The sequence below is a fragment of the Gracilinanus agilis genome, chromosome 1 (assembly GCF_016433145.1).
Source record: "Gracilinanus agilis isolate LMUSP501 chromosome 1, AgileGrace, whole genome shotgun sequence".
Lineage (NCBI taxonomy): Eukaryota > Metazoa > Chordata > Mammalia > Didelphimorphia > Didelphidae > Gracilinanus > Gracilinanus agilis.
Window position 1 is genome coordinate 406779840 of NC_058130.1, and position 24972 is coordinate 406804811.

The 24972-nt window shown below is 37.7% G+C and overlaps 1 protein-coding gene across 1 annotated transcript in view; it reads left to right on the forward strand.

Moving 5' to 3' along the window:
* Positions 1 to 24972, forward strand: part of PSTPIP2 (proline-serine-threonine phosphatase interacting protein 2) — an 80405-nt gene that overhangs the window by 21280 nt on the left and 34153 nt on the right. The window contains exons 2-5 of the mRNA XM_044657835.1: positions 1906 to 2006; positions 12023 to 12100; positions 18406 to 18440; positions 22045 to 22151. Of these exons, the coding sequence (XP_044513770.1) occupies positions 1906 to 2006; positions 12023 to 12100; positions 18406 to 18440; positions 22045 to 22151 (321 nt within the window). The remainder of the gene's footprint in view (positions 1 to 1905; positions 2007 to 12022; positions 12101 to 18405; positions 18441 to 22044; positions 22152 to 24972) is intronic.

Sequence of the window (24972 nt, forward strand, 5' to 3'; positions counted from 1 at the left end):
TTCCATAGTTACATGATTCATGTTGTTGCCTTCCCCTCTTCCCTCCTCACTCCTGAAAATGACAAGCAATTCCACTGGGTTATACATGTGGTGCCATCTTTCCCCATTTACCAGAACTGGGTGAGCCAAGGAGGGGAGTTTCTTATGCAAATAAAATTATTTATGAGATTATTATGGACAGTTTCACCACCTGGAGCTAAAATGATCCATGATAGTGGTATCATGCAAAGCAGGATCCACTGCCTCAAGTCTGCTTGAATAATAGCTCTTTTCCCTCCCTCCCTCACTGAATGATATTGAGAGGAAGAGACTCATAGGAAGGAACTTGAAAAGACTTTCGCCTACATTCTTGTGGTTCAAAATGGCTAGCCACTGGATATACCCAAACTCATATTCAGTTTGAGTCATGCTAGCCAGAAAAGCTGAGTCTTATCTTAGGATTCATTAAAAGAGATACTGCCTAGAACAGGGGTTGGCAACCTTTTTGGCCATGAAAACCATTAAACGCCACATTTTTTAAAATGTAATTTCATGAGAGTCGTACAGTGCTCACAGTGCGCACTCCTGTAATAGCGCCTGAAAAAAATGGACTTTATGGCTCCTGCAGAAAGAGCCATATCTGGCCCTCAAAAGAGCCAGATATGGCTCGAGAGCCAAAGGTTGCCGACGCCTGGTCTAGAACGATGGAATCTACTGTTTCCTTGTACTCTGCCCTAGTCAAGCAGGAGTGTGCTGAAGTCAGCTCAACCTGACTCAGGAGAAACAATTATTAGATTTTCAGTGTGAGCCTTTATGCCTCAGAAATAGGCAAATGCTATAAAGAGAGCTTGCTTTATTGTTTTGTTTGTCTAAATCAGGGGTAGGCAAAGTTTTTCTGAAAAAGAGCTTGATAGTAAACATTTGAGACTTTGCAGGCTGAGGAAAAATTGAGAATACTATGTAGGTACTCTTATAACAAGAGAAAATGAATTTCCACAAAAAATTTAATTGACAAAATTTAAAACAATTGAGTACTTTTTTGATAATACACATGTGCTAATGAGAAGAATGAAATACTTTTGGGGGGAAGATAACATTTTGCTTAATTGCAGCTCAAAGTTAATGTTCTCTGTCATCAGAATTGATTGCAAATGTTCATCTGTTAGTGCTGATCTAGAATGAGATTTTATGTATTTCATCTTTGAAAATATCTTTTTGCATAGCTAACTACTGCCAAATACTAATGTCAATCCACAGACATGAGTTTAATTGAGCATATTAATCACTTAGAAGGCATTTATGTAAACCTATTAGATTCTTCTCTTGATATTTGCCTTTTAGCATGCTATTACATTTCAGATTAATCACTTCTGATTATAGGTTAGGTGGAACCTTCTTAAAGGCACAGATAGATGGATTTTGAAATATGGAAGTTTCTTTTGCCCTTGCATTGAGGTCCAAAAAGTGCTATTGGAACTGTAGTTTGAATTCAGAAAATTTTAATTCCCTAACTTTCCAGTTGATATATTTGCTAGAGAAAGTACTGGCAAATATACACCATATTTGCAAAAGGGTTTGTATGACTTTTAGCCTGATGGGGTTTTTAAAATCATTTCTTCAGGATTCCTTAACCTGCTTAGAACATTGTTCTTTGATTTGCTCAGGGAGTTATCTGCAGGCATTTCACTGGGTTCCTTCCAATGATCTTTTGTCACTTATTCTAATTGATGACTGTTCAGTTTCACAATTCTGAAAACTCTTATGAGATTGTATTCATTTTTGCTTCTTCTTTTGTTTCCTGGAGGCCAGTTATTTCAGAAACTTGCTATTATCTGCTTCTTCTTTCTCCAAGTCACTCTCCTCTCACTGCCTTAGCCCTTCTCTTCTTCACTATCTCTGATGCAATTTTTTTTCTTATGCCTACAGTGTCCCCACTTTCTCAGCACAATTGGCTATGAGAGCATTATTCAACATCTGAATGAGGGCCGAAAGAACTGCAAAGAATTTGAAGATTTTTTAAAAGAAAGGTACCGTGCCATCTCCTGTAAGAAAACAAAATTGGGGAGAATCTCCCCTCATTTAGTGAGAATTTACTGAGTAATACCATATTCAGTACTTTGCTGAGAACTGTGAAGATTAGAAATATAAGACTTGACTTCAAAATAAAACAAAAAAATCCCAATCTATTTACACAAGTATTTGTACTACAACTAGCCTAATTGCTTCTATTTACTGTTCTCTCACTTCTTCACCATTTGAAATCTTTTTTTTTTGACCTTATGATTCAGTGAAAGTTGCTCTTCCAGCAGCTACCAATCACCCCTGTTTTTTTTTTTTTTTTAAATTCCTTTTCTTCCATCTTAGAATCAATACCAAGAGGGGGCAGTTAGGTAGCTTAGTGGATTGAGAGTCAGGCCCAGAGATGGGAGATTCTAGGTACAGATCTGAAGCCAGATTACTTCACCCCATCTTTTTGTGGGTCATGCTGCTCTCGAATCCATTCTGAGGAGTAATATAATAGTTCATTAGATACCTCCCAGCTGTGTGACCTTGGGCAAGTCACTTAACCTCCATTGCCTAGCTGTTACCATTCTTCTGCCTTGGAACCAATACACAGTATTGATTCTAAGATGGAAGGTAAGGGTTTTTAAAAAAAAAAAGAATCAATACTGAATGGCCTCTGGCTTGTACTATTGCAACAGTTTCCTTACCTTAAATCACTTTCTACTTTATTTGTCCTCTGCATAGTGGCCAGATGCTTTTCTTAGGACTACCCAGGAGGCAGTCAGTAAATTCTGATTCATCACTCACTCTAGCACACGTGGATCACAGACCTCCCAACTTGTGAATTGAGAGGGGATGTTCTCACCTTTGGTGATTAAATCTAGGACGGGCAGGGCAGATTTAATTTCACTGTCACAGTATCTCTGCCCCACAATCACCTTATGCCTATTTTGGATATATTTTTTGTAAATATCTATGTGTGTATATATTGTATTTCTTTTTTCCTTTTAGTATACAATACCTGTGTCTTAGCAATATGATTTAAAAGTATGTATGGTATTCTCTTTAAATCTTATATACTTAACACATTAATAAACACGGATTCAATAAGATCCATAGCAGCCTATTCAAGACAGCACATTGAGTTTTTTTTTTTTAATAGCAAGATGATGCATTTGCAAAATATTGATTTTGGTGGAGGATGTGGCACAGCAACTTTTAAAAACCATCCGCCAGGGAGCAATTGGGTATATCAGTAGATTGAGAGCCAGGCCCAAGATGGGAAGTCCTGGGTTCAAATCTGGCCTCAGACACTTCCTAGCTGTGTGACCCTGGGCAAGTCATTTGACCCCCATTGCTCAGCCCTTACCCCTCTTCTGCCTTAGAACCAATACACAGTATTGATTCTAAGACAGATGGTTAAGGTTTTAAAAATAAATAAATTAAACAAACAAACAAACAAACAAAAAACCCATCTGCCAAGTAGTGGGGTATGGATTACATTGTAAAGAGAGTACTCTTAAATAAAATTACTTATCCTTTAAGTGTTATGTATATTTGAATATTAGTTATAGAAAGTACATGCAGGCATGAGATACCTGGGTCATGAGCAATGTTCCCACAGGGCTTAATCAATTATATAACCTACCAGAGGATAGAAGATTTTCCTTTCTTCAATGTATGTATAGTAGGCTGGCACAACACCTAGACTGGTGTCATGTCTCTTAGGAAGTACTATGTGCTAGGTCAATCCCAATACTAATATGACCCTTTAGCCTTGGAGGTATCCAGAACTGACTTGCCCATGTGCTAATGGAAATGTACATTGTTTACCCTTCCATCATTATGGAAGGTCAGCAGAATAAATCCTCTTTTATTGTTCATTAGACATAAATAACTCTTCAACATGGGCAGATGGTTGTCTGGGAAATAGCTATGTAACTTGGGTCCCATAATTAATTGCCAGCACAGAGCAATATATCTTTGATTGCCCTTTAAGACTTCATACTAAATGTTGCTAGTCTTATTTCCTACTAATTCCCATATCAGAACTGTCTGCTTTGTCCGGGCTGGCTTTTCTACTGTTCTCAAATAGATCTCATCCTTTTCCACTTCTTTGCTCATGATATTTCCCATTACTTTGAATTCCTTTCTACCTACTTAAATTCTATACATCCTTCAAGTCCTAGAGCAGTGATAGTGAACCTAAGGCATGGGTGCCCAAGATGGCACTCAGCCATCCTCCCTCCCCATGTCCCACCCCCAGAGTTCATTACTAGAAAGGCAGAGGGATTTGGGGGAAGTTACTCCCTTCCCCCTCTCCACTGTGCTTGACAACATTTTTTCACATCCCCTCCCCTCTCCCCAGCGGCCCAATGGGAGCTTATAGGGAATAAGGTGGGTGGATCACAGGCAGCAGAGCTGGAGGGGAGCAGAGAGCTCAGGCCACTCCCCTCCCTTTCTCTACCCTTCTGAGGACATTCCTTACTTCATCTACTCCTCAGCCCAGAAGCCCAATGGCAGTGCTTCCTCTCTTTTATGTGTGTGGTAAGGGAGGGGTGGGGTGGAGTGTACCAGTATGTGTGTGTGTGGGAAGGCATTGCACAGTCTGGGGGGTGGGCACAGCACTTGGTCTGGGATGGGGGGTGGGAGCAGGGCCCAACAATCCATCTCTAAAAGGTTTGCCATCACTGTTCTGGAGAGTCTTTTGTGTAGTTTCCCATGATTATAGTCCAGAGAATCACAAGATTTAGAGATAGAAGGACCTTAAGAGCTCCAGTTCAACCTCTCATTTTAAGAGAGAAAGAATTTAAGACTTATAAGAGTTGAGATAATTTTATATAGTAGTAAGTTATACACCTGGTTTATAGTGGAAGTGGTTTGGTACTACTGACCCACATTCCGCAACTTTTCCAATTCTTTAGGCTGAGGTTGATTTTCCTACCCCACCTACGCCCATATTGACAGGTTAGGGTAGTTCAACCATGTGAATACAACTCATTATCAAGGTTGTAGGAGAAACCTTAGTGGGGAAGGTATATGTCTATTATTACTTACAACTAGCTCTTGAACTCCCATCAGTGTGACTTGATTTTATACAAATTGCATTTATACCATTAACTATTGTGAAACATTTACTAATAGGAGACAAAGTAATAATAATTATAGTATATAGCATATATCATAATATAGCATAATTTAAGTCTGCTCAGGTCTTGCTTTGCCAGTAACCTGTCAGGGAGGAATATAGGGGAATCCATATGTCTAAGACAACTCAAAATTCGAGACTGAAATCTTAAGGTCTTATGATTATAGATTTAGAGTTGGAATAGACCTCAGAGATCATTTAGTCCAACTCTTTTATTTTATAGATAAAGAAACTAAAACTCCAAGAAGTTGAGATGTGTCCAAAATCACTTAGCTAATGAGTCAGGATTCAAACTTAGGTCTTCTGTTTCCAGATCTACATCACACCACATTACCTTTTAAACTTAATCAATTTGAGTTTAATGGGAATTCTTCATTCATGGAGAATAATTAATCTGCAATCTCAACATGAATAGGGTTCAGTGGGTCATTTATGCTACAAACAGAAGGTAGGCACACACCGTTCTAGGCAGCATGATTTACACACAGACCCTGAACATTTAGTCTTGTTAATGCTCAATTTCAGATGGTCAAATGCCACTTATCTTTTTAAGAAGTTGGGATGCTGACTACTTGGGGGTCAGGTTAATCAGTAAGTATGCCAATTGTTCTACCAATAAAAAACAGCTGTGGAACATCCTCCCTTTGCTTCCTACTCTCATCTCCCCCTCCTCATCATTACCTCTCCCCCACCCTTCCCATACAGTTCTTGCTGTCCTTGTTCTCTTTAAGGAAGTCTTTAATGTGCGTCACTAGATGGATGAGCATGCTCCTCTTTTCAGTTTCTCTGATCTACAGCTGGATAAAACCACTTTTCTAATATTCTTAGTCTGTAGAAGTAGTGCTAAGCTCTTTTAACAAAGAGCAACCTTAAATCTGGCATCTGTAGAGCTTTCTTTGATCTGTTCTTTTGACTGAATACCAAAACAGTGTTAACCTTTCAGTGAAAATCAGTTCCTTTAAGCCTGAATCTCTAAAACTTTTTAGCTCTGTTCTCTGGGCTTTGAGGAATTTCCCCCATTTCTAACAATGGCAGATAATAAAAAGGAAATGTATGCAAGCCTCTGAGGGATTACTCTCTCTCAAGCTTTATATGGCTATAGAGACAAGATAGATTTTTCTTAGCCACTGCTTTAAAGAGCAGAGGATTCTGTTTTCTGCAGTCAGCTTTTTAGCATCAAAGATTTCATCCAATCAGATCAGCTCCCAGTCTCAATTGCAGAATTTAAATACCTCCAGTCAGCTGCACTCAGTTCAAATCAGTTCTGTCTACTCGTTAGCTTCTTTGCTTGCTGTAGATTTTTCTCAGTTTCTTCTCTTCTGGTTTCTGTGACTGTCTTGGTATTGACTTCAGTCTTTCTGGTCACAAATTAGGGTCTCCTCATATAGAGAGACCTTCTTCTGTCCTCAGTGGAGAAACACAAAAAGCACATTTTTGTAAGATATGACACAACTAGTCAATATACAATTGTCTCCTAGGGCAGCTGGGTAGTTCAGTGGATTGAGAGCCAGGCCTAGAGATGGGAGGTCCTGGGTTCAAATCCAACCTCAGACACTTCCCAGCTGTGTGACCCTGGGCAAGTCACTTGACCCCCATTGCCTACCCTTACCACTCTTCCACCTATAAGACAATACACAGAAGTTAAGGGTTTAAAAAAGAAAAAAGAAAAAAGAAAAAAAAACCAATTGTCTCCTAGTCCTGAAACAGTTCTATGATTCAATAAACTTCAAAATCCTGAAAAGTCATATATAAATTAATTACAGGAGTTTATGTTATAACAGAGAAATAACTTGTACATCTGTAAATATATACAAAAAGGATAAATAAAATATAAATGCAAATCCATTGCTCTTTCTACTATATCACATGGCTTCCTCTATGTTTCTTTCCTTTCAATATAATATTTTTTCACACTCTGCATCCAGAATATTCAATAACCTCTTGGTAAGTCCCTATGGGAGGGGAAGCAAAGTCAAGTATTTGCTTAATAATGAATTAGATAACTTGAACATTTTTCATTGAGGGACAGGTACAGAGGTCTGAAATCCCTACAAGCTATCTGACATCATGGGAATTTATCCAGTAAAGATTGTTCTTACCCTTATAGGTAGTAGTTAATGGTTATTTAACATGGCTATAGGAATAAGTTTTCTGGAAAATGAAATTTCTAGATATTAAGAGTTTATCTGTTCAAATTTGGCCTCAGACACTTCCTAGCTAGCTGTGTGGTCTTAGGCAAGTCCCTTAACTCCATTTGCCTAACCCTTGCCCTTCTCTCTTAGAATTGTCACAAAGAAAAAAAGTAAGAGTTAAAAAAAGTTTGCCTGAAAAACCTTTTAAACATTACCCTAACTGAAAATAATATCTAGCTAGCATTTATGAAGGATTTAAAGGTTTTAAAAGTACTTTACAAATCATATTGACATAATAGTTTGATATTATGATTGCTATTATTGTTATTATTATTATTACATATGATATGAATCATAGAATTAGAAGGAACTGAAAGGGTTTCTGTTTCTAGCCCAGATTCCTCAATTTCCATATGAGGAAATGATCCAAAATGATTTCTCACTCCTTTGAACTGCTAAAGTACTTAAAGTTCATTTCTTTAATAGGGATTTCAGTTCTTTGAAGGCTGGCACCATGTTTTCTTGCTTCCTCCAAACCACCTAGGATGGGGTCATGTACTTTGTGAGTGCTACGTATATATATATATATATATATATATATATATATATGTATATATATACATACATATATGTATATATGTATATTTATAATTATTATGTATAAAATGTGAGTGATATATAATTATTATGTATAAAATAGATATACTTGTATAAATATGTATATGTATCATGTATACATATGTATTATATATATGTTTATATATATATATATTTTGATTGCTATCTGGCCTTACCTGGGGGATCAAGGGAATGAGAATTCCACTGCCTTTGGCTACCACAAGATAACCCTTTGATTTTTTTTTGTGATTCAGTTCATGGCTCTGTGTTGTTCATGAAGTCCTGGCCATAGGATAGATCATGACTTTGAAAAAAAATGAAAAAAGAACATTCATATAACATAAAGGTCCAATGCTGATTTTGAGTCTTATGATGATCTTATTAGAATCATAGAATTTTAGAATTAAATATATAATGAATATTTCTGTGGTGATGAAATCCTAAGAAGAATATCTAAGAGAGATTGTAGAGATTCTATTCCTAAAGATCTTGAAATTCCTGAGAATGAATGAAGCATGTTATCCATCTTCTGATAGAGAGGTGATGAATAAGTCATAAATATGAGGACTCATGACAGTGTGGGAATTTATTTTGCTTAACTTTGCCTTTATGTTATATGAATATTCTTTTTTCATTATTTTCAATTGGGAGGTTGCAAGGGAGGGTGCTAGGGCTAGAGTAGCTGAAAGAAAAATGAATAAAAGAATTGAGGAAAGGCCAGAAAGAATCATAGACAAGCAGAACAATTCTGAATGTTATTGAACTTATGTTTTTATTTAAAGAGAAAAGCAAACTCTAGATAACTGAGCAGATATTCTTAATCTGGGGTCCACAAAAGGTCTGTTAATAGATTTTAAGAAGTCTGTGAACCTGGATAAAAATAAATTGTGCTTTTACTTTCACTAAGCTTTGGAATTCTATGAGTTATATTTCATGTATTTAAAAACACCATTCTGAGAAGAGATCCATAGGTTGTAGGTGACCATCAAAGAGGTGTCTGATAAAAAAAAAAAGTTTAAGAACTCAGAATAGAGACATACCATTTCAGGTATAATCTTCTTTTTGTCTTCTACAGTGTATATTGAAATGCTCATTTTATTTGGTGTTTTTAAAGAGTTCATAATTTAAAAAAAAACAAACCAAACAAACAGCCCAAACCCAAGAAATCAACCAACTTCTTAAAGACCTTTGAGAAGGAAATGGACTGCCATCTAGCCCGATTGGTTTCTATATCAAGAATTGACAACCCCATAGTAAAAAAAAAAAAAAAAAAAAAGTGCTGAATTTGTAGTTAGTTTCATAGATTCCGATCCTCACCCTTCTAATCTAATGTGATGTTAGCTTCTCTGGGATTTAGTTTCCTTTCAAATGAGGAGCTTTATTCTCTAGAGAAAAACAAACTCTAGGGTAGTTAAGGATACAAGACTAATACAGATTAAATATTATGAAATGAAGCAATAAATAATGAATAATTCTTAATCAAGTGATATAGAACATTTTTTCTCAAAAGAGACTGTGAATCAAATGTCAATCTCTAGAAAAATGAATTGAGGATTACATGTTAAAATGTATTTGAAGACTTTAAGTATTTCTCTAGTAAAGATTGCAACTAGATTGCATTTAGTTTTGGGTTTCATATTTTTTAAAAAAATATTTATTAATATTCGTTTTTAACATGGTTACATGATTCATGCTCCTACTTTCCCCTTCACCCCCCGGACCCCCCCATGCCGACGCCCATTTCCACTGGTTTTATCATGTGTCATTGATCAAGACCTATTTCCAAATTATTGGTAGTTGCATTGGTGTGGTAGTTTCGAGTCCACACCCTCAATCATGTCCACCTCAGCCCATGCGTTCAAGCAGTTGTTTTTCTTCTATGTTTCCTCTCCTGCAGTCCTTCCTCTGAATGTGGGCAGCGTTCTTTACCATAAATCCCTCAGAATTGTCCTGGGTCATTGCATTGCTGCTGGTACAGAGATCCATTACATTTGATTTTACCATAGTATATCAGTCTGGGTTTCATATTTTAAAGAAGAAATTATTAAGCTATAGGAATGTCCAGAGGAGGGTAACTGGGATGGCGAAGGGTCTTGAGTTTACCATATGAGAATCAATGAAAAGAATTTCTAATTTGGAGAAAAAAAGACTTGGGTGGGGGGCAGTGTGGTATGGAGTATTATATTTACCTTAAAGTATTCGAAGGGTTGCCTTTTGGAAAAAGGATTAAAATTGTTTTGGTGGCCCCAAAGGGCAGAACTAGGAGTGATAAGTAGAAATTGCAAAAAGGTCAATTTAGATGTAATTATAAGGGGAAACTTCCTAAAAGAGGATGGGCTGTCTTAAAAGTAGTAAGATCCTCCTCAATGGAGGTCTTTAAGTAAAGGTTGGATGGCTATTTGTCAAGTGTATTGTATACAGGATTCCTGTTCAGGAATGGACTCCTGGAGAAAATGGCTGTTGAGGATTCTTGCAATTCTGAAATTCTAAGACTTTCCAGGGCAAGTTAGTGACCACTATTTGGCAGACAGATGAGTATTGTAAATCATTAAAGAGAGATAAGAAAAGAGGTTTATGAAGGCAGTAGGATAAAACTGGAAAGAGCTCTGGTTTTGAAGTCAAAACACTGGGTTTAAATCCTACCTTTATTGCTTAAACGTTTTTCAATCCTAGGTAACCCTCAGTTTCTTTGTCTGTAAAATGAATACATTAGATTAGATGATCTCCAAGGTGATTTCTAGCTCTACATAATTATAGGGATAAGAAAAATGCTAAATTACAACTCAGACTTTTATCTTGTACTCTTTCTATATCACATTGGCTTTCGATGAGAAAAGTACAAAATACTCACAAATGCGCAGTATAAATAAGGCTGCCAGGATCTTCTTTTGTATATTAGTAACCATAATGAATTGGAGAAGGAAATGGCAAACCACACTAGTATCTTTTGCCAAGAAAATCCCAAATGAGGTCACTAAGAATCAGAGATAACTAAAAAATGACCAAAAAACTATGAGTTCCTTTTTTGTTGTACTAGAGAGGAAGAAGTATTGGACTTGAAGACAGAAGGCCTGGCTTTGGTTTCTAGCTCTACTGCTTCTTATGGGCAGATAGATGAGTGAGCACTTGCCCTGTGGTACCATGCGAACAACTTAACTTCTCCATATTTTAGTCTTCTAATCTGTAAAATGGAACTCTAAAACAGATCTACTCCAAAGGATTATTTTAAGGGAAGCAGTTTTTAAACCTTAATGGTTTACAATCAGATGGAGCCTGAATGCAGATTGAAAAATATCATTCTTCATTTTATTTCCTTCCATGAATTTTTCTCTTGTATAAGTGATGTATCTTTTTTCATAACATGATGAACATGGAAATATGTTTTGCATGATAACACATGCACAACCTGTATCATATTACCTGCCATCTTGGTGAGGAGGGAGGGATGGGAGGAAAGGAGAGAATGTGGATTGCAAAATGTCAGAAAGCAGTTATTAAAATTATATCTAAACCACAAGTGACTTATGATGAAAATTCTATCTACAACCAAGGAAGGAACTGTTGGAGTGTGAGTGCAGATCAAAGCATGCCATCTTCCACTTTATTTCCTTCATGAGATTTTTTATTGTCTATGTGTTATGTGTCTTCTATCGTAACATGAGCAATATGGAAATATGTATTGTATGAAAGTACTGGTATAAATTAAATCAGACTATCTAATACAACTTGAAAGAGGCAGAAGGGAAGGAGGGAGAAAATCTGAATCAATGTCTGAAAACAATTGTCAAAAATTGTTTCTACATGTAACTAAAAAAAATAAAATTGTATTTACATATGATCTATAAAAACATAAAATAAAACATAAAACATAAAGAAAAATATTAAAAAATAAAAAATTCATTTATTCATCTCAAAAAAACACCCCAAATCTTAAGGTGATACACTTTGTGACTGGGTAGTAGTAGCAGTAGTAGTAATAATGAAACTGTTAGATGAGATCCAGGATTGAATTTACTTTAAGATGAATTAAATTATATTCACACACATAGCATATTCACATTTCTTCTTCAAGGAAATGATGATACAATTATGGCTATGAGTTTGCTGTGAATGACGGCATCTTCTTTTTTGTTCACCACAGGGCAGTGATTGAAGAGAAGTATGGCAAAGATCTGCTCAACCTCTGCCGGAAGAAACCCTGTGGGCAAAGTGAGAATAAGTATGTTCTTCCCCCTCTTTTTTTGTTTCCCACATATGCTAATGTTAACCAGATTCTCCTTCCTACCCCTTCCTTCTCTACCCTACCCATTTCAATCAAAATCCATGTACTCTTTCAATTTGTGATGTATCCAAGTGGCTGCCTTTTACTGTACCACTTTGTGGTTTGCTTATTCTTGGAAGTAGGGGTCTATTATCTAGTTCAATAAAGCAAGTCAAGGTTGAGGGATCAAGTAAATAATAAATTTTACTAACCAGAGGTATGTACAAATAAGTACAGATTCCCTTAACATTCTCCTATCAAGGCACATCCAGTGATTCTCCTTCCCCTCTCCCCAAGTATAAGCAGATGGCATGGTAGTTCATTGGGGTCTAAAAAGCACTAAAGCCAAGATGTAGGGTGTTAAGACCCACACCTAGGTTTCAGGTCAGTCCTCCTGGGGACACAGGAGCACAGGTTCTGTTTTATGGTATCTTGGCCCACAACAGGACCCCTGAGGGCTCTTAAGGAAGGATCAAAAGCTATTGTTGCCTCCTTCTCTTAATGATGGTGCTTGCCCTCCACCTAAAAAAATGAAAGAAAAGAAAAAAAATCAACCAAAGAGAATAGTTAGTTCCTTACCTATTATGGCAATGTTCAAGATGAAAATTTTATCAAAAAAGAAAGAAGACACTTATTTCCAAATAATCTTTAATGGTCCTGATGAGTTATTCTAAATTCCACAGTTGCTTGCCTATGCCCTCTCTCCCTCAATCATGCTGGTGGTTGGAGGGGCCAGGCCCCATAGCAGCTCCCATTTCCTCCTCCCACCCCAGCAGCTAACCCCCACTACTCCCTCCCTCCACCCCATTTTACGCCCCAAGCCCTGCCCATCTGGGTGTCCAGTTCTCTCTCCTCTCTCTGTCTGTCTCTGTCTGTCTCTCTGTCTCTCCTCTCTTTGTCTCTCTCTCTCTGTCTCTCTTTCTCTCCCCCCTTCCCTCCCTCCTGAAAAATAATAATAAATTCCATATTGGTAGCAATGTAAAAACAAATATACCCCCAGAACCTCCTGGAGAAATAAGAGGTAGGATTGTATGGGGAGGACTACTATGCCACTTCATTCAAGAGGTCCTGAAACCATCCCCAGTCACTCTCAGAGGATTTCCCGAAAGGTCAGCTCCTATTTGGGCAGACAATCCCATGTCTTCACTTCCCCTAACTGAAATTATACAGAAGCCATACTACATTCTCACCTCTTTTACTTCAAGTTTTTAGACCTCATCTGTGATTTCAATCAATCATTGAACACTTATTAAGCACCTACTGTGTGCCAGGCAAGTGTTAAGTGCTGATTTCATTGGTAGAGAGAACTTCTTATAAGAAAAAAAACTTTTGCCAATGCATATTGGCACCTGTTCTGTAGCATAATTTCAGAGAGTTGCCTGGGCTCTGAGACATTAAGTAACATAGCTACTATAGGTGAGAGGTGGAACTGGACAAGTCACTTTATGTATATATATATATATATATATATATATACATATATATATGTATCTATATCTATATACATATATATCTATATATATCTGTTGATACAGGGTGTTTCCTCATCAGGTCTTTTTGAGTTCAAGGTTCATTATACCATACTGCCTCTTAAGCACTATTTGGAAATATTAAAAGTATAGTGAATGGGGGCAGCTAGGTGGCACAGTGGATAGAGTGCCAGGCATAGAGATGAGAGGTTCAAATATGGCCTCAGACATTTAATAGTTGTGTGACCCTGGGCAAGTCACTTAACCCCCTTTGCCTAGCCCTTGCCTTTCTCTCTCAGTGTTGTTATCAAGAGAGACAGTTAGGGTTTAAAACAAAAAAGTATAGTGGATCTGACAAATCTTCACAAAGAATGATTTTTTTTTTTACCACAAGAATTTATTGAATATGTAATATGTGGAAGACACTATGAATGGGGCTATGTATATAAAAATAATTCATTTTGCTACTCCTGGCATGTATAGAAATGTAGATATTATAGCAGATCATTTTATAATAAATTCCAGTAGAATGAACATTTTTGTATTGAGTCTAATATTTGTTAGTTGGTATTATATTTAATAGTACTGGACTGGAATTCAGAACACATTGGTTTTTGTTCCATTGCTAGTTAGCTAATAAATGGGTGAATCAAAGCACCTCTCAAAGTGACAATCCATGTCCTTATCTGTACAAATATGGGTGGGAGCAAGGTTATTTCTAAGGTCTCTTTTAGCTCTAAAGTTCTATTATTATACTTCAAGAAATATTTCAGATATAGAAAAATCTTAGTTGAATGAATTAGGATAGTATCAAGGAATCCCAGAAAGTTGCAGTGAAACTAGAAAAGTTTAAGGAGATCCTTGATTTGGTAAACCCATTAGGCTAGCATTTAATTGATTTACATGAGAACAGACTGAAAAAATAATGACATAACTCATCATCTTTCCTTTGTAATCTACTACCCCTATCAAATTCCCTATTTCTGCAGGTGACACCATGATTTTTACCATTTTTCTCATCTAGAAACTTATGAGTGTTATCTGAGTCTTCTCTTACCCCCAACCCTCACATCCAACTGGACTTCCAGAACATGTCTCTTATTATTCCTCTCTCTCTGCTCCTATTGCTCCCACTTTACATTCTCATTACCTTTCCCTCTAGGCCAGGGGTCGGCAACCTTTTTGGTCGTGAGAGCCATAAACGCCACATTTTTTAAAATGTAATTTCATGAGAGCCATACAGTGCTCACAGTGCGGGCTCCTGTAACAGTGCCTGAAAAAAAATTGACTTTATGGCTCCTGCAGAAAGAGCCATATCTGGCCCTCAAAAGAGCCAGATATGGCTCGAGAGCCATAAGTTGCCAACCCCTGCTCTAGGCTATTGGAATAATCCTCTAACTGGTCTCCTGGCATCTAGTCTCTCCTCTCTAGTTCATTCTTCACATGGTGGGTTTGATAGATAGATAGATAGGTAGACAGGTAGATAGGTAGACAGACAGACAGATAGATAGATAGATAGATAGATAGATAGATAGATAGATAGATAGATAGATAGATAGATAAACAGATAGATAGATAGATAGACAGACAGATAGATAGATAAATAGATAGATAAATAAATAGATATATAGATAGACAGGTAGATAGACAGACACATAGAAAGATAGATAAATAGATATATAGATAGACAGGTAGATAGACAGATAGACAGGTAGATAGATAGATAGATAGATAGATAGATAGATAGATAGACAGACAGACAGATAGATAATTTATTAAATGCTTACCATATACCAGTCACTGTGTTAAATACTAGGAATACAAAACCAAGAAAACCAAGATGGTCTCTACTCTCAAAGAGTTCATATTGTAATGGGGGAAGACAACACATAAAAGGGGAGCTGGAAGGTAGGGGACCCACATCAAGGCTAGCCAAGGGTAGAGCCATACTGGAAAGGGCAAAGCAATAGGTGTGGAGCCGGAAAAGACTAAATAATAAGCTATAAATGATGTGAGTAGGTGGCTTTTGTTGTTCAGTCATATCTGACTCTTTGTGACCTTGGGCAAGTCAGGTGATAACAACTTGGCTGGGTTTTAATTTCTTCATCTTTGTAGATTAAGATCCTTTCTAGCTCTAAATCATAGGACCTTACTCTTTTAATCTTTTCTCTTTGATATAGGGAAATCCCTGTGAGGAAATTTCATCTACTAATGTAGATGAGTGCCTTTCTGCAATTTATAGTCTCAGAGTTACCCAGGTTCTGAGAGGTTAAGTGTTTTGCCTAGAGTCCCACAGCCAGTATGTCTCAGAGGCTATTGTCAGTGACACTAGATCTTAATTGTTGTTGTTCAATTGTATATAGTTAGAAAGAAATCTTGAACCCTTGGACTCCCTCTCCCAGAATTCTTTCCTCATCCCAAAATTCCTTTTCCCTTTTCATTTATGTGTGTCTTTACATTATTGTTTATATAGTTCTGCAACTCCTCCCTCTCTCTCTCTCTCTCTCTCTCTCTCTCTCTCTCTCTCTCTCTCTCTCTCTCTCTCTCTCTCTCTCTTTCCCTATGCAAGACTGGGAAAGTGGGCTTTTTACTCTAGCTTTTTATGTTACTTATTATTAATAAATCTTGTTAAGTATAATATTTAGAGATATTGGATATTAATTTTGAAGCTTACAGTTGTTTCAGTTGTGTCCAACTCTTTGTGAGTCCATTTGGTTTTTTTTTTTTTTTTTTTGGCAAAGATACTGGTGTGGTTTGCCATTTCCTTCTCTAGCTCATTTTATAGATGAGAAAACTGAGGCAAAGAGAGTTAAGTGACTTGCCCAGGGACAGCTAGGAAGTGTCTGAGACCAGATTTGAACTCAGGTTGATGAACTTAGTATGATCTTGTCAACTCTAGGCCCAGAACTCTGTGTACTGTGGCTCCATTTAGTTGCCCCCAGTAGGTGACTAAGGGGTACAGACTGGAAAATGGGTTTATAGCATTGCTCTGATGATGTCACTCCTGTGATCAAAGGAGCAAGTAGTGAGACATATTGGACAGAATATTGGACCAAGGACCAAGGTTCCAATTCTAGCTTTCCAGTACTGACCAAATCCCTTCCTTTCAGCCTCAGAGCTCTCATTTTTACAACAAGAGGGTTTAAAGTACATAATCTCTCCAATCCCCTTTCTGCTGGAAATCTTATCATCCTGTGACCTTTTGTACTTCCTCTTTCTTTATATCTGTTTCTTATGCAGGCCTGGGGCAGGAACTCAGCTCTTTGAGGTAGATTCCTGTCCTATCCTTCTAGTCCCAGTTTGCTCTCATCATTTAGGAATGGGGAATATTAGCAAATGGAGCAAAAATAGATTCCACTGGGAAGAACAAAGATATCACTGTGATTTCTCCCTTCTGCTAGCCATATGCCAGCAACAAAATAGTATTAGTTCCCAGATAAGGAAAATCTTTCCCCGATTATATATCTGGAGGTCTGCTCCAACTCCTTCAACTGAGAGACCTTCCCATGTCCCCATGAACATATTTCTTTACCTGTCTAAGTTACACTGGTAGTGGGGCAACTGGGTAGCTCAGTGGATTGAGAGCCAGGCCTAGAGACAGGAGGTCGTAGGTTCAAATCTGGTCTCAGACACTTCCCAGCTGTGTGACCCTGGGCAAGTCACTTTCCCCCTATTGCTTACCTTTACCACTCTTCTGCTTCGGAGCCAATGCACAGTATTGACTCCAAGACAGAAGGTAGGTGCCCAAAAAATAAATAAATAAATAAAATAAAAGATAAGTTACACTGGTAGGAAGTTAGCTATTCAGGGAAGCCCATTCCTGGAGCTTAGGTCACTCATGAATTCCTTTGGGTAGAGGTTGACTTTACTTTGGCAGTGCAGCAGGCTTTGCTTTATGTTGTTATTAACAAAAATAAACTCTTACCTTCTGGCTTAGTATCAGTTCCAAGGCAGAAGAGTGAGGGTTCTTGCCAAGGGCTAGGCAATCAGGGTTAAGTGACTTGTCCATGATCACACAGCTAGGAAGAGCCTTGAGGACAGATTGGAACCCCCAAAGATAAATCTTTCTGACTCGAAGTCTGGTACTCTATCCACTGAGGCACCGAGCTCTCCTCCTAGAAACTACTTTGAAAGGAAAATAAATGTGTCATTTTAATGTTTAAACTTGGCACATTCCTCCCTTCTTGGCAGAGGTGGTCGATAACATCCATGAATATTACATGTACTTTTTTAAAAATTTTACATGTACTTTCTGATGAGATTGATATTAGTTTTGCTGAGGTGCTTTATTTTTTCCTTTCTTTTTTATTCTTTGTCACAAGGACATGATTTTAGCAAAGAAAGGGGATCATTTTATTTAAAAAAAAAAAAAAAGGAGTCAGGAAGACCTGGGTTCAAATGTGATCTTAGACACTTCCTAGTTGTTTGACCCTGGGCAAGTCACTTAAACCCAATTGCCTATCCCTTACTGCTCTTCTTCCTTGGAACTGAAACTTAGTATTGATTTTTAAGACAGAAGGTAAGAGTTGTTGTTGTTGTTGTTGTTGTTTTTAAAAGCCCCTTAGTACTAATTCTGTTTTTAAAAATAAAAGTTCATAATAGGATGCTATCAGAGAAATATAAGACTTGAAAAAAAAATAGCAAGCATAGGTCACAATAAGAATGAGGGGTGACCAAAAGAATTCGAGGATGGGCCTCTTTGTGTCCTGTGAAGGGAACCCCTGTGGGAGGTAAATGGGACCACAAGGTTTGGTTCTGTCCAAAACTGTAATCAGACCCTTGTTTCTTTTTCAGCACCATGAAGAAGGCCTTGGATGTCTTCAAGCAGCGTAAGTGGAAATGTTTGAACTTATTCTCTTTTACAGTCAGACTAGTGAAAGTCTAAAGGCTGGAATACTTGTGAGGTGTCAAAAAGAAAAATAAAATCAACAGAATGCCTCCAGATTTGTGGCTGCAAGAGAGCTGGGCAACTCTCAAGACTTTCTCTTCATTTGTTCATTTAGCAAATATTTACCTGACAATCAATTAACAAACATTTGCTATGTGCCAGGCAAATGTGCTGTGTGTTGGAAATAGAAAACCATAAGAGAACTAGTTCCTATTCTCAAGGAGTTCATGTTCTGTCTATTTGAGAGGCAAAGTGTTATAGCAGAAAGTGTCCTGACTTGGAATCCCAGAGCCTAGCTTCTAGTTTCAGTCTTTAAAAAAAAAATAAATTTTATCTTTATTTTATTCCAGAAATAAATTTCTACATGTTTTCTTTTTTTCCCCCCACATCAATTAATTAATTAAAAAAAAGAATAATTCAGCCTTTTATATGTAGTATGGAGGTAGCTGGGTGGCTTAGGGAATAGAGCCCTGAGCCTGGAGTCAGGAAAACCTGAGTTCAAATCTAGTCTCAGACATGTACTAGCAGTCTGACCCTAGGCAAGTTACTTAACCTCTGTCAATCCACTGCAGAAAGAAATGGTAAACCACTCCCATATTTTTGCCAAGAAATTCCCATGGGGAACGTGGTCCATAGGGTCATGAAGAGTTGGACATGACTGAATAACAACAACAATATATTTACTTGTGCCCATGCCCATTCTCTGAATCTCAGTTCCCCCTCTTAAAATGAAAATAATAATGCCTCATTATGAATAATATTAACTTCATGGGACTATGAAGATGAGAGATCCTGGGCCCAAATCTGGCCTTAGACACTTCTTAGCTATGTGACCTTGGGCAAGTCACTTAACCCTGATTGCTTAGTCCTTGCTGCTCTTCTGCCTTGGAATCAATGCTCAGAAATGATTCTAAGATGGAAAGTAAGGATTAAAAAAAAAAAAGAAGTAGCCAATTCTCACACTTCTAAAACTATTCCTGTGAATTAACCAATTCTCATTGTTTGGTCCCATGAACTGTTCCTCTTTTCTAATTCTTTGTGGGCTGAGGGATGGGTTTCTTTCTGATGTAGCCATCTTTGTCTTAATCATCACATCTGGAAGACACGGAGAAAACATTGTAAGAAGCCTCTCATAATGGTTTCTGTCTTTGGACTATATTTTTTTTGTAAGAGTATAAATGAAATTTAGGGCTTTACCACTGAGAATTGAGTGTGATCAGAAGAATCAAATCTGGATCTTATTTTCAGCTGACATTTACTTGCTATGGGACTTTGAATAAGTCACCATACGTTTGTGAGTGATCTTAATTTATGAGGGTGTTAGACTCAGTGGCCCACCATTATATATCTGATTATATATATATATAAATGTGTTTATATATATATGTATATATATAATATCAAATGCCATCTCCTATAGGAAGGAAGCCTTTATTGACTCTTAGTTGTTAGAGCTCTCTCCTTCTCTAAATAATCTTATTTTTACTTAACTATATAATGTGACTTTCCCTCAGTGGATCAAATATGAGCTCCCTGAACATAAAGACTGCTTTTTATTTTGTCTTTGAACCCTCAGCTACAGTGCGATACTTTACCCACAGCTGGTACATAATAATTGCTTATTGATTTTCAATAATAATCGCTTATTGGTTTTTATTCAATCCATACCATCTGATGCACTGCCAGCTGGGAGTTAGTTTGCATTCTGGTACTGATTCTGCTACTGACAAGCTTTGTGATAAGTCCCTGACCTTCTTTGTCTGCCAGGGTCTTCATCTATAAAATCAGAAGATGGTACTAGACCGGCGATGGCAAACCTATGACACACATGTCAGCGCTGACACACGTAGCCATTTTCAATGATACGTGGCCGCATACAGAGAAGTTTGGGGCCACATGCTGAGGATGAAACATTTGCTGTAGTGTAGTGTAGACACTCTGTGCACTAGAGATGACAATTCTACCTATATTAATTTGCCTATTTTGGTTTATTAAATATAGTTATATATTAAAATTATACATTTTTGTTATTTAAACTATAAATATCACAAAATTATGTTTTTTTTTCTCAAAGTGACTCACCACCTGAGTTATGCTTGTTTTTTTGGCGAATTTTGACACACCAAGCCCAAAAGGTTGCCCATCACTGGACTAGACTGATTCTAGGGTCCCTTCCAACTCTGTTCGATAAAGTTCTCACTTGTGAAACTCAGTACCTAATGCTTTCTCCCCTGAATATGTTGAATCTTTTTAGTAGGATTATAATTGATATGTGAAGAGAGCATATTGACAATAATCAATCAACAAGCTTTTCTAAGTGCCGTTTATGAGAGACTTTTTGCTAGCAAGCGGGGGGTAGTAAGATGGCGCCATAGTGCACAGAGCACTGGACCTGGAGTCAAGAAGACTTGAATTCAAATCTGTCCTCAAACATTTACTAGCTGTGTGACCCTGGGGAAATCACTTACCTCTGTTTGCCCCAGTTTCTTAATTTGTAAATAAAGGACAATAATAGCACTTTCCTCCCAAGATTGTTGTGAGGATAAAATGAGATAACATTTATGAAGTGCTTAGCAGAGCTATTAATAATGTCGCTGTTCATTTTTCGGTTGTGTCTGATTCTTCATGACTCTGTTTGGGGTTTTCTCGGCAGAGATATTGGAGTGGTTTCCCATTTCCTTCTCCAAGTCATTTTAGGGATGAGGAACTCAGGCAAACAGAGTTAAGTTAGGCCAGATTTGAACTCAGAAAGGTGAATCTTCCTGATTCCAGGTTAGGCACTCTGTCTACTGTGCTGTTTAGCTGCTCCATGACTTAATAACAGCTAAAAATAATATTAATTGTTATTTAAAAATTATAATACAATTAACAATATTATTAAATCAGAAAGTCTGGCCTCAGGAAACTTTTCCATCAGAGCAAAAAACATACACATATATTATAACATATATCCAAAGCAGATAGAGGTAACATTTGGAGGGAAGGCACTAGGAACTATGAGGAGTGGAGGATGGGGAGAAGAGACTAGGAAAAAGCTTCATGTGGAAAGTTGTGCTTGAGTGGGGTCTGGAAGGAAACTAGGGATTTCAAAAGGCAGAAGGGATGAGTGAGTGTGCTGCAGGCAGGGAACACAGTCACTGTAATTTGAGTTGACTTGGTCCCAGTTATACTGTTAGTCAGTGAACAAGCCAGGATTCAAACCCAACCTTCTCCAGATGTTCATTCTTTTATGTATCTTGTGACAGACTCTTTTGGCAATTTCCTAAGGTCTATGAATCCCTCTAAGAATAATTTTTTAATTAATAAAACAAAATACATAGGATTACAAAGGAAACCAATTATATTGATTATATAACTTATGAAAAAAAATTTAAGTCTATCCATCCCAGATTAAGAATTCTTTTTCTAAACCCTGCTCCTTTCCAATGATGAGTGAATATTATGCCATTGAATATGTCAAGCATTTTCATATAAATGGATGAAGAAAGTCAGATTTCAGATTTATGTTGACAATGAGTTCTATCCTTCCCCCCTTCCTTTTGCAGAAATAGACAACGTGGGACAATCTCATCTTCAGCTGGCACAAACTCTACGGGAAGAAGCCAGGAAGATGGAAGAATTTAGGGAAAAGCAGAAAATACAAAGGAAAAAGGTTAAGTTTTCCTATTAGCAAAAGAGCCATCTTGATTCTAGGAGAAAATGCTATGGCTCATCCTCCTCTTTAAATGTTCTGGGTTGTTTGTTTCCAGATGCTCCACCCTTACCCAGTCCTTAGTCATTTCTGACAGAATACTGTCAATTTTGCAAGCCATCTGGACTTCCTCTCCTTAAATATGACAAACACCAAATTCTCTGCATTTAGGGGATGCTCCAGAGTGCCCTTTATATAATGTCCCACTCTTTCATGAATTAACTTTCATAAATTCTCTCTTTGAACTGGAGAGAAAATCTTTTGCGTCTTCTTTGGAAAGTCCAAAGTTTATTTTAAAATTACATAATTATTCATGTCACAATAGATTTTTGCTTGTCCACTTCCTTGTTCAGATACCTCTTATCCTTTTTTTATGAACACTCTTTGGAGAAAAATGAGTCAATGTTAACTTCTCTTTTTAAAAATACTTTTCTTTTACTTCCTGGAAAATAGGCCATAGAGGGAAATGTTTGCTCCTTTAGCTCTAAAACCAAACTAGACATGGCGTGAGGAAGACAAGTATGGACCTTTCCTTTTTCTAGAGCATGGAAAAGACATGGACATGGTTCTATCTAAGGAAATTCTGGCTGAAATAACAGCATCAAGTCTTGGGGAGAAATCTGGACTTTCCAAAGTGGTAGCAGAAATAGGCTAGGTGTGAACAGATTAAGATCCATTCTAGGATCAACATAATCCTCATTGAGAGTAAGATTCCCACTTGTTTGAGAGAAATGAATGTTTCTGAAATCTAGAGCACACAACAGGCAAACTGAAATGGAGAGCTAGACTGCTAATTGGGTCAAGGTTTGTAGCCAATTTGGAATTTTTGCTCTCTAAAACTCCATACTTTAAATAATAAAGGCATTCCTTTTTTCCTTTTAAAATCTTTACCTTTTGTTTTAGAATAGATACTTTGTATTGGCTCCAAGGCAGAAGAGTGGTAAGGGTAAGGCAATGCAGTTTACATGACTTGTCCAAGGTCACAGAACTAGGAAGTGTCTGAGGCTAGATTTGAAATGATTTCTGGTGTCCTGGCCTGGCTCTCTATCCATTGAGCCATCTAGTTGTCTCTTCCCCTAACAGATTATAAACTTTCTGATCATAGGGTCTTTTTGTCTTTGTATTCCCAAGTCCCTAGCATGATATTTCACTCATGGTAGGTGCTTAATAAATGTGTATCAATTGAGTGATTGATTGAAGTGAGGATGGTATAAACAAAAAAAGGCCAGATAAGTAGTTTAGAGTTAAATTGTGGAGGATCTTGAATGCTAGGCTAAGGAATTTTTATTTTATCCTATGGGCATTGGAGAGCCCCTGATGGTTCTCAAACAGAGGGCTGGCATGGTTAGACGAAGCATTAGGAAGATTATTTTGGCATATATTTGAAAGCACCATTGAGAAGGGGAAAGAACAGTAGTTGGATTATCCACTTCTAGGATTACAGGATCATTTTAGGTTTGAGGAAACTAAGACCTGGAAAGGTTAAAGAACATGCTCAAAGTATATGCTGGGGAAAAGTGGTGAAGCAGGTATTTGAACCCAAGACCTATGAGTGCAAAATCAAAGTTCTTTTCAAGTTAGTAAGGAGACTATTATAATAACACAAGGGAGAGGAGATGGGAACCTGAACTAGGATTGATTGCAGTATGAATTGTGAGGAGAGGAAAGATGCAGGAGGAGATGCTTGTGACAGAATAGGACTTAGCACCTTATTGGGTGTGGAGGATGTGGGATCCATATTTCTGAGAGGAGTTCAAGCTGCATCACAGAATTCCATAGTGCCCTCTAGAACTCTAAGAGAGGGGGCAATTAAAGGCAGGAGTCCTGTTATAAAAAAGCCAGGTCACCCTTCTTGCAGGAACCAGATGTTTGGCTCTTGGTTCTGGGCACACATACTCTGTGAAGCTGCTGGAGCCATTCAGTCTCTGACAGCCAAGGCTGCTTTACTTTGTTAGACCTTCAAGCAAGACCACAGTCTACCTTAGTTTAGCTAATTAGGTTTAGAAAGAATATTTAGGGGCTTAGATAGGAGGTCAGCCATTCGAGATACATTTCCCCCTTTGGGGGGAGGGGCTGTTTATTGGATATAGCTGTTTTAGGTAGCTTCCCCTTACCTATCATTCCTAAACCATTTCGTCCCTTCCTATTCCCAGATATCATTAAACCCTTATCATCTAGGAACTGTGTCTGGATACAGATAATTTGGGGAAATACTCACATCCTCCATAAGCCAAGTTCCTCTTACTAGTGGCTCTGAAGTTGGTCCTAACTTCTGAGCCAGCGGGCTGCTCCTAAGACATCTAGCCTCACCTATTCTATCCTGTGGGGAAATAATGCAGAGAAAGATATCATCACAAGGGGTTTAGTCTCTCCCCACTTACCATCTTGGCCCAGAAGTTATCAAGCCAGAATATCCTCCATTACCAGGCAGTTAACTGATTTCCAACTGCTTAGACTTTAAGCCTTAGAGGGTGGGGGAAGGAGTACTCCACAGGTTCCTGCCCCTCCCATCCAGTCAAGCCTGCCTGTTTCTCCAAAGACCAGGGATTGGGGAGACTTCATTGCCACTGACCCTTGTCATCTTACAGTTTCCCTAATCTTACAAGGCGGAAAGGAGGAGGAGTTGAAGGCGACTTTGGAATTTCACACTTGGGGAGCTGAGAGTGGGGTGGTGCCATCAGGAAATAATAGGAGTGCTGGGAACAAGAGATGGGTCCTTTGTCAGAAATTGGATGGAAGTGCCCTGGACATTTGCAGAATTTTCTTCCCTGTAAATTTTTAG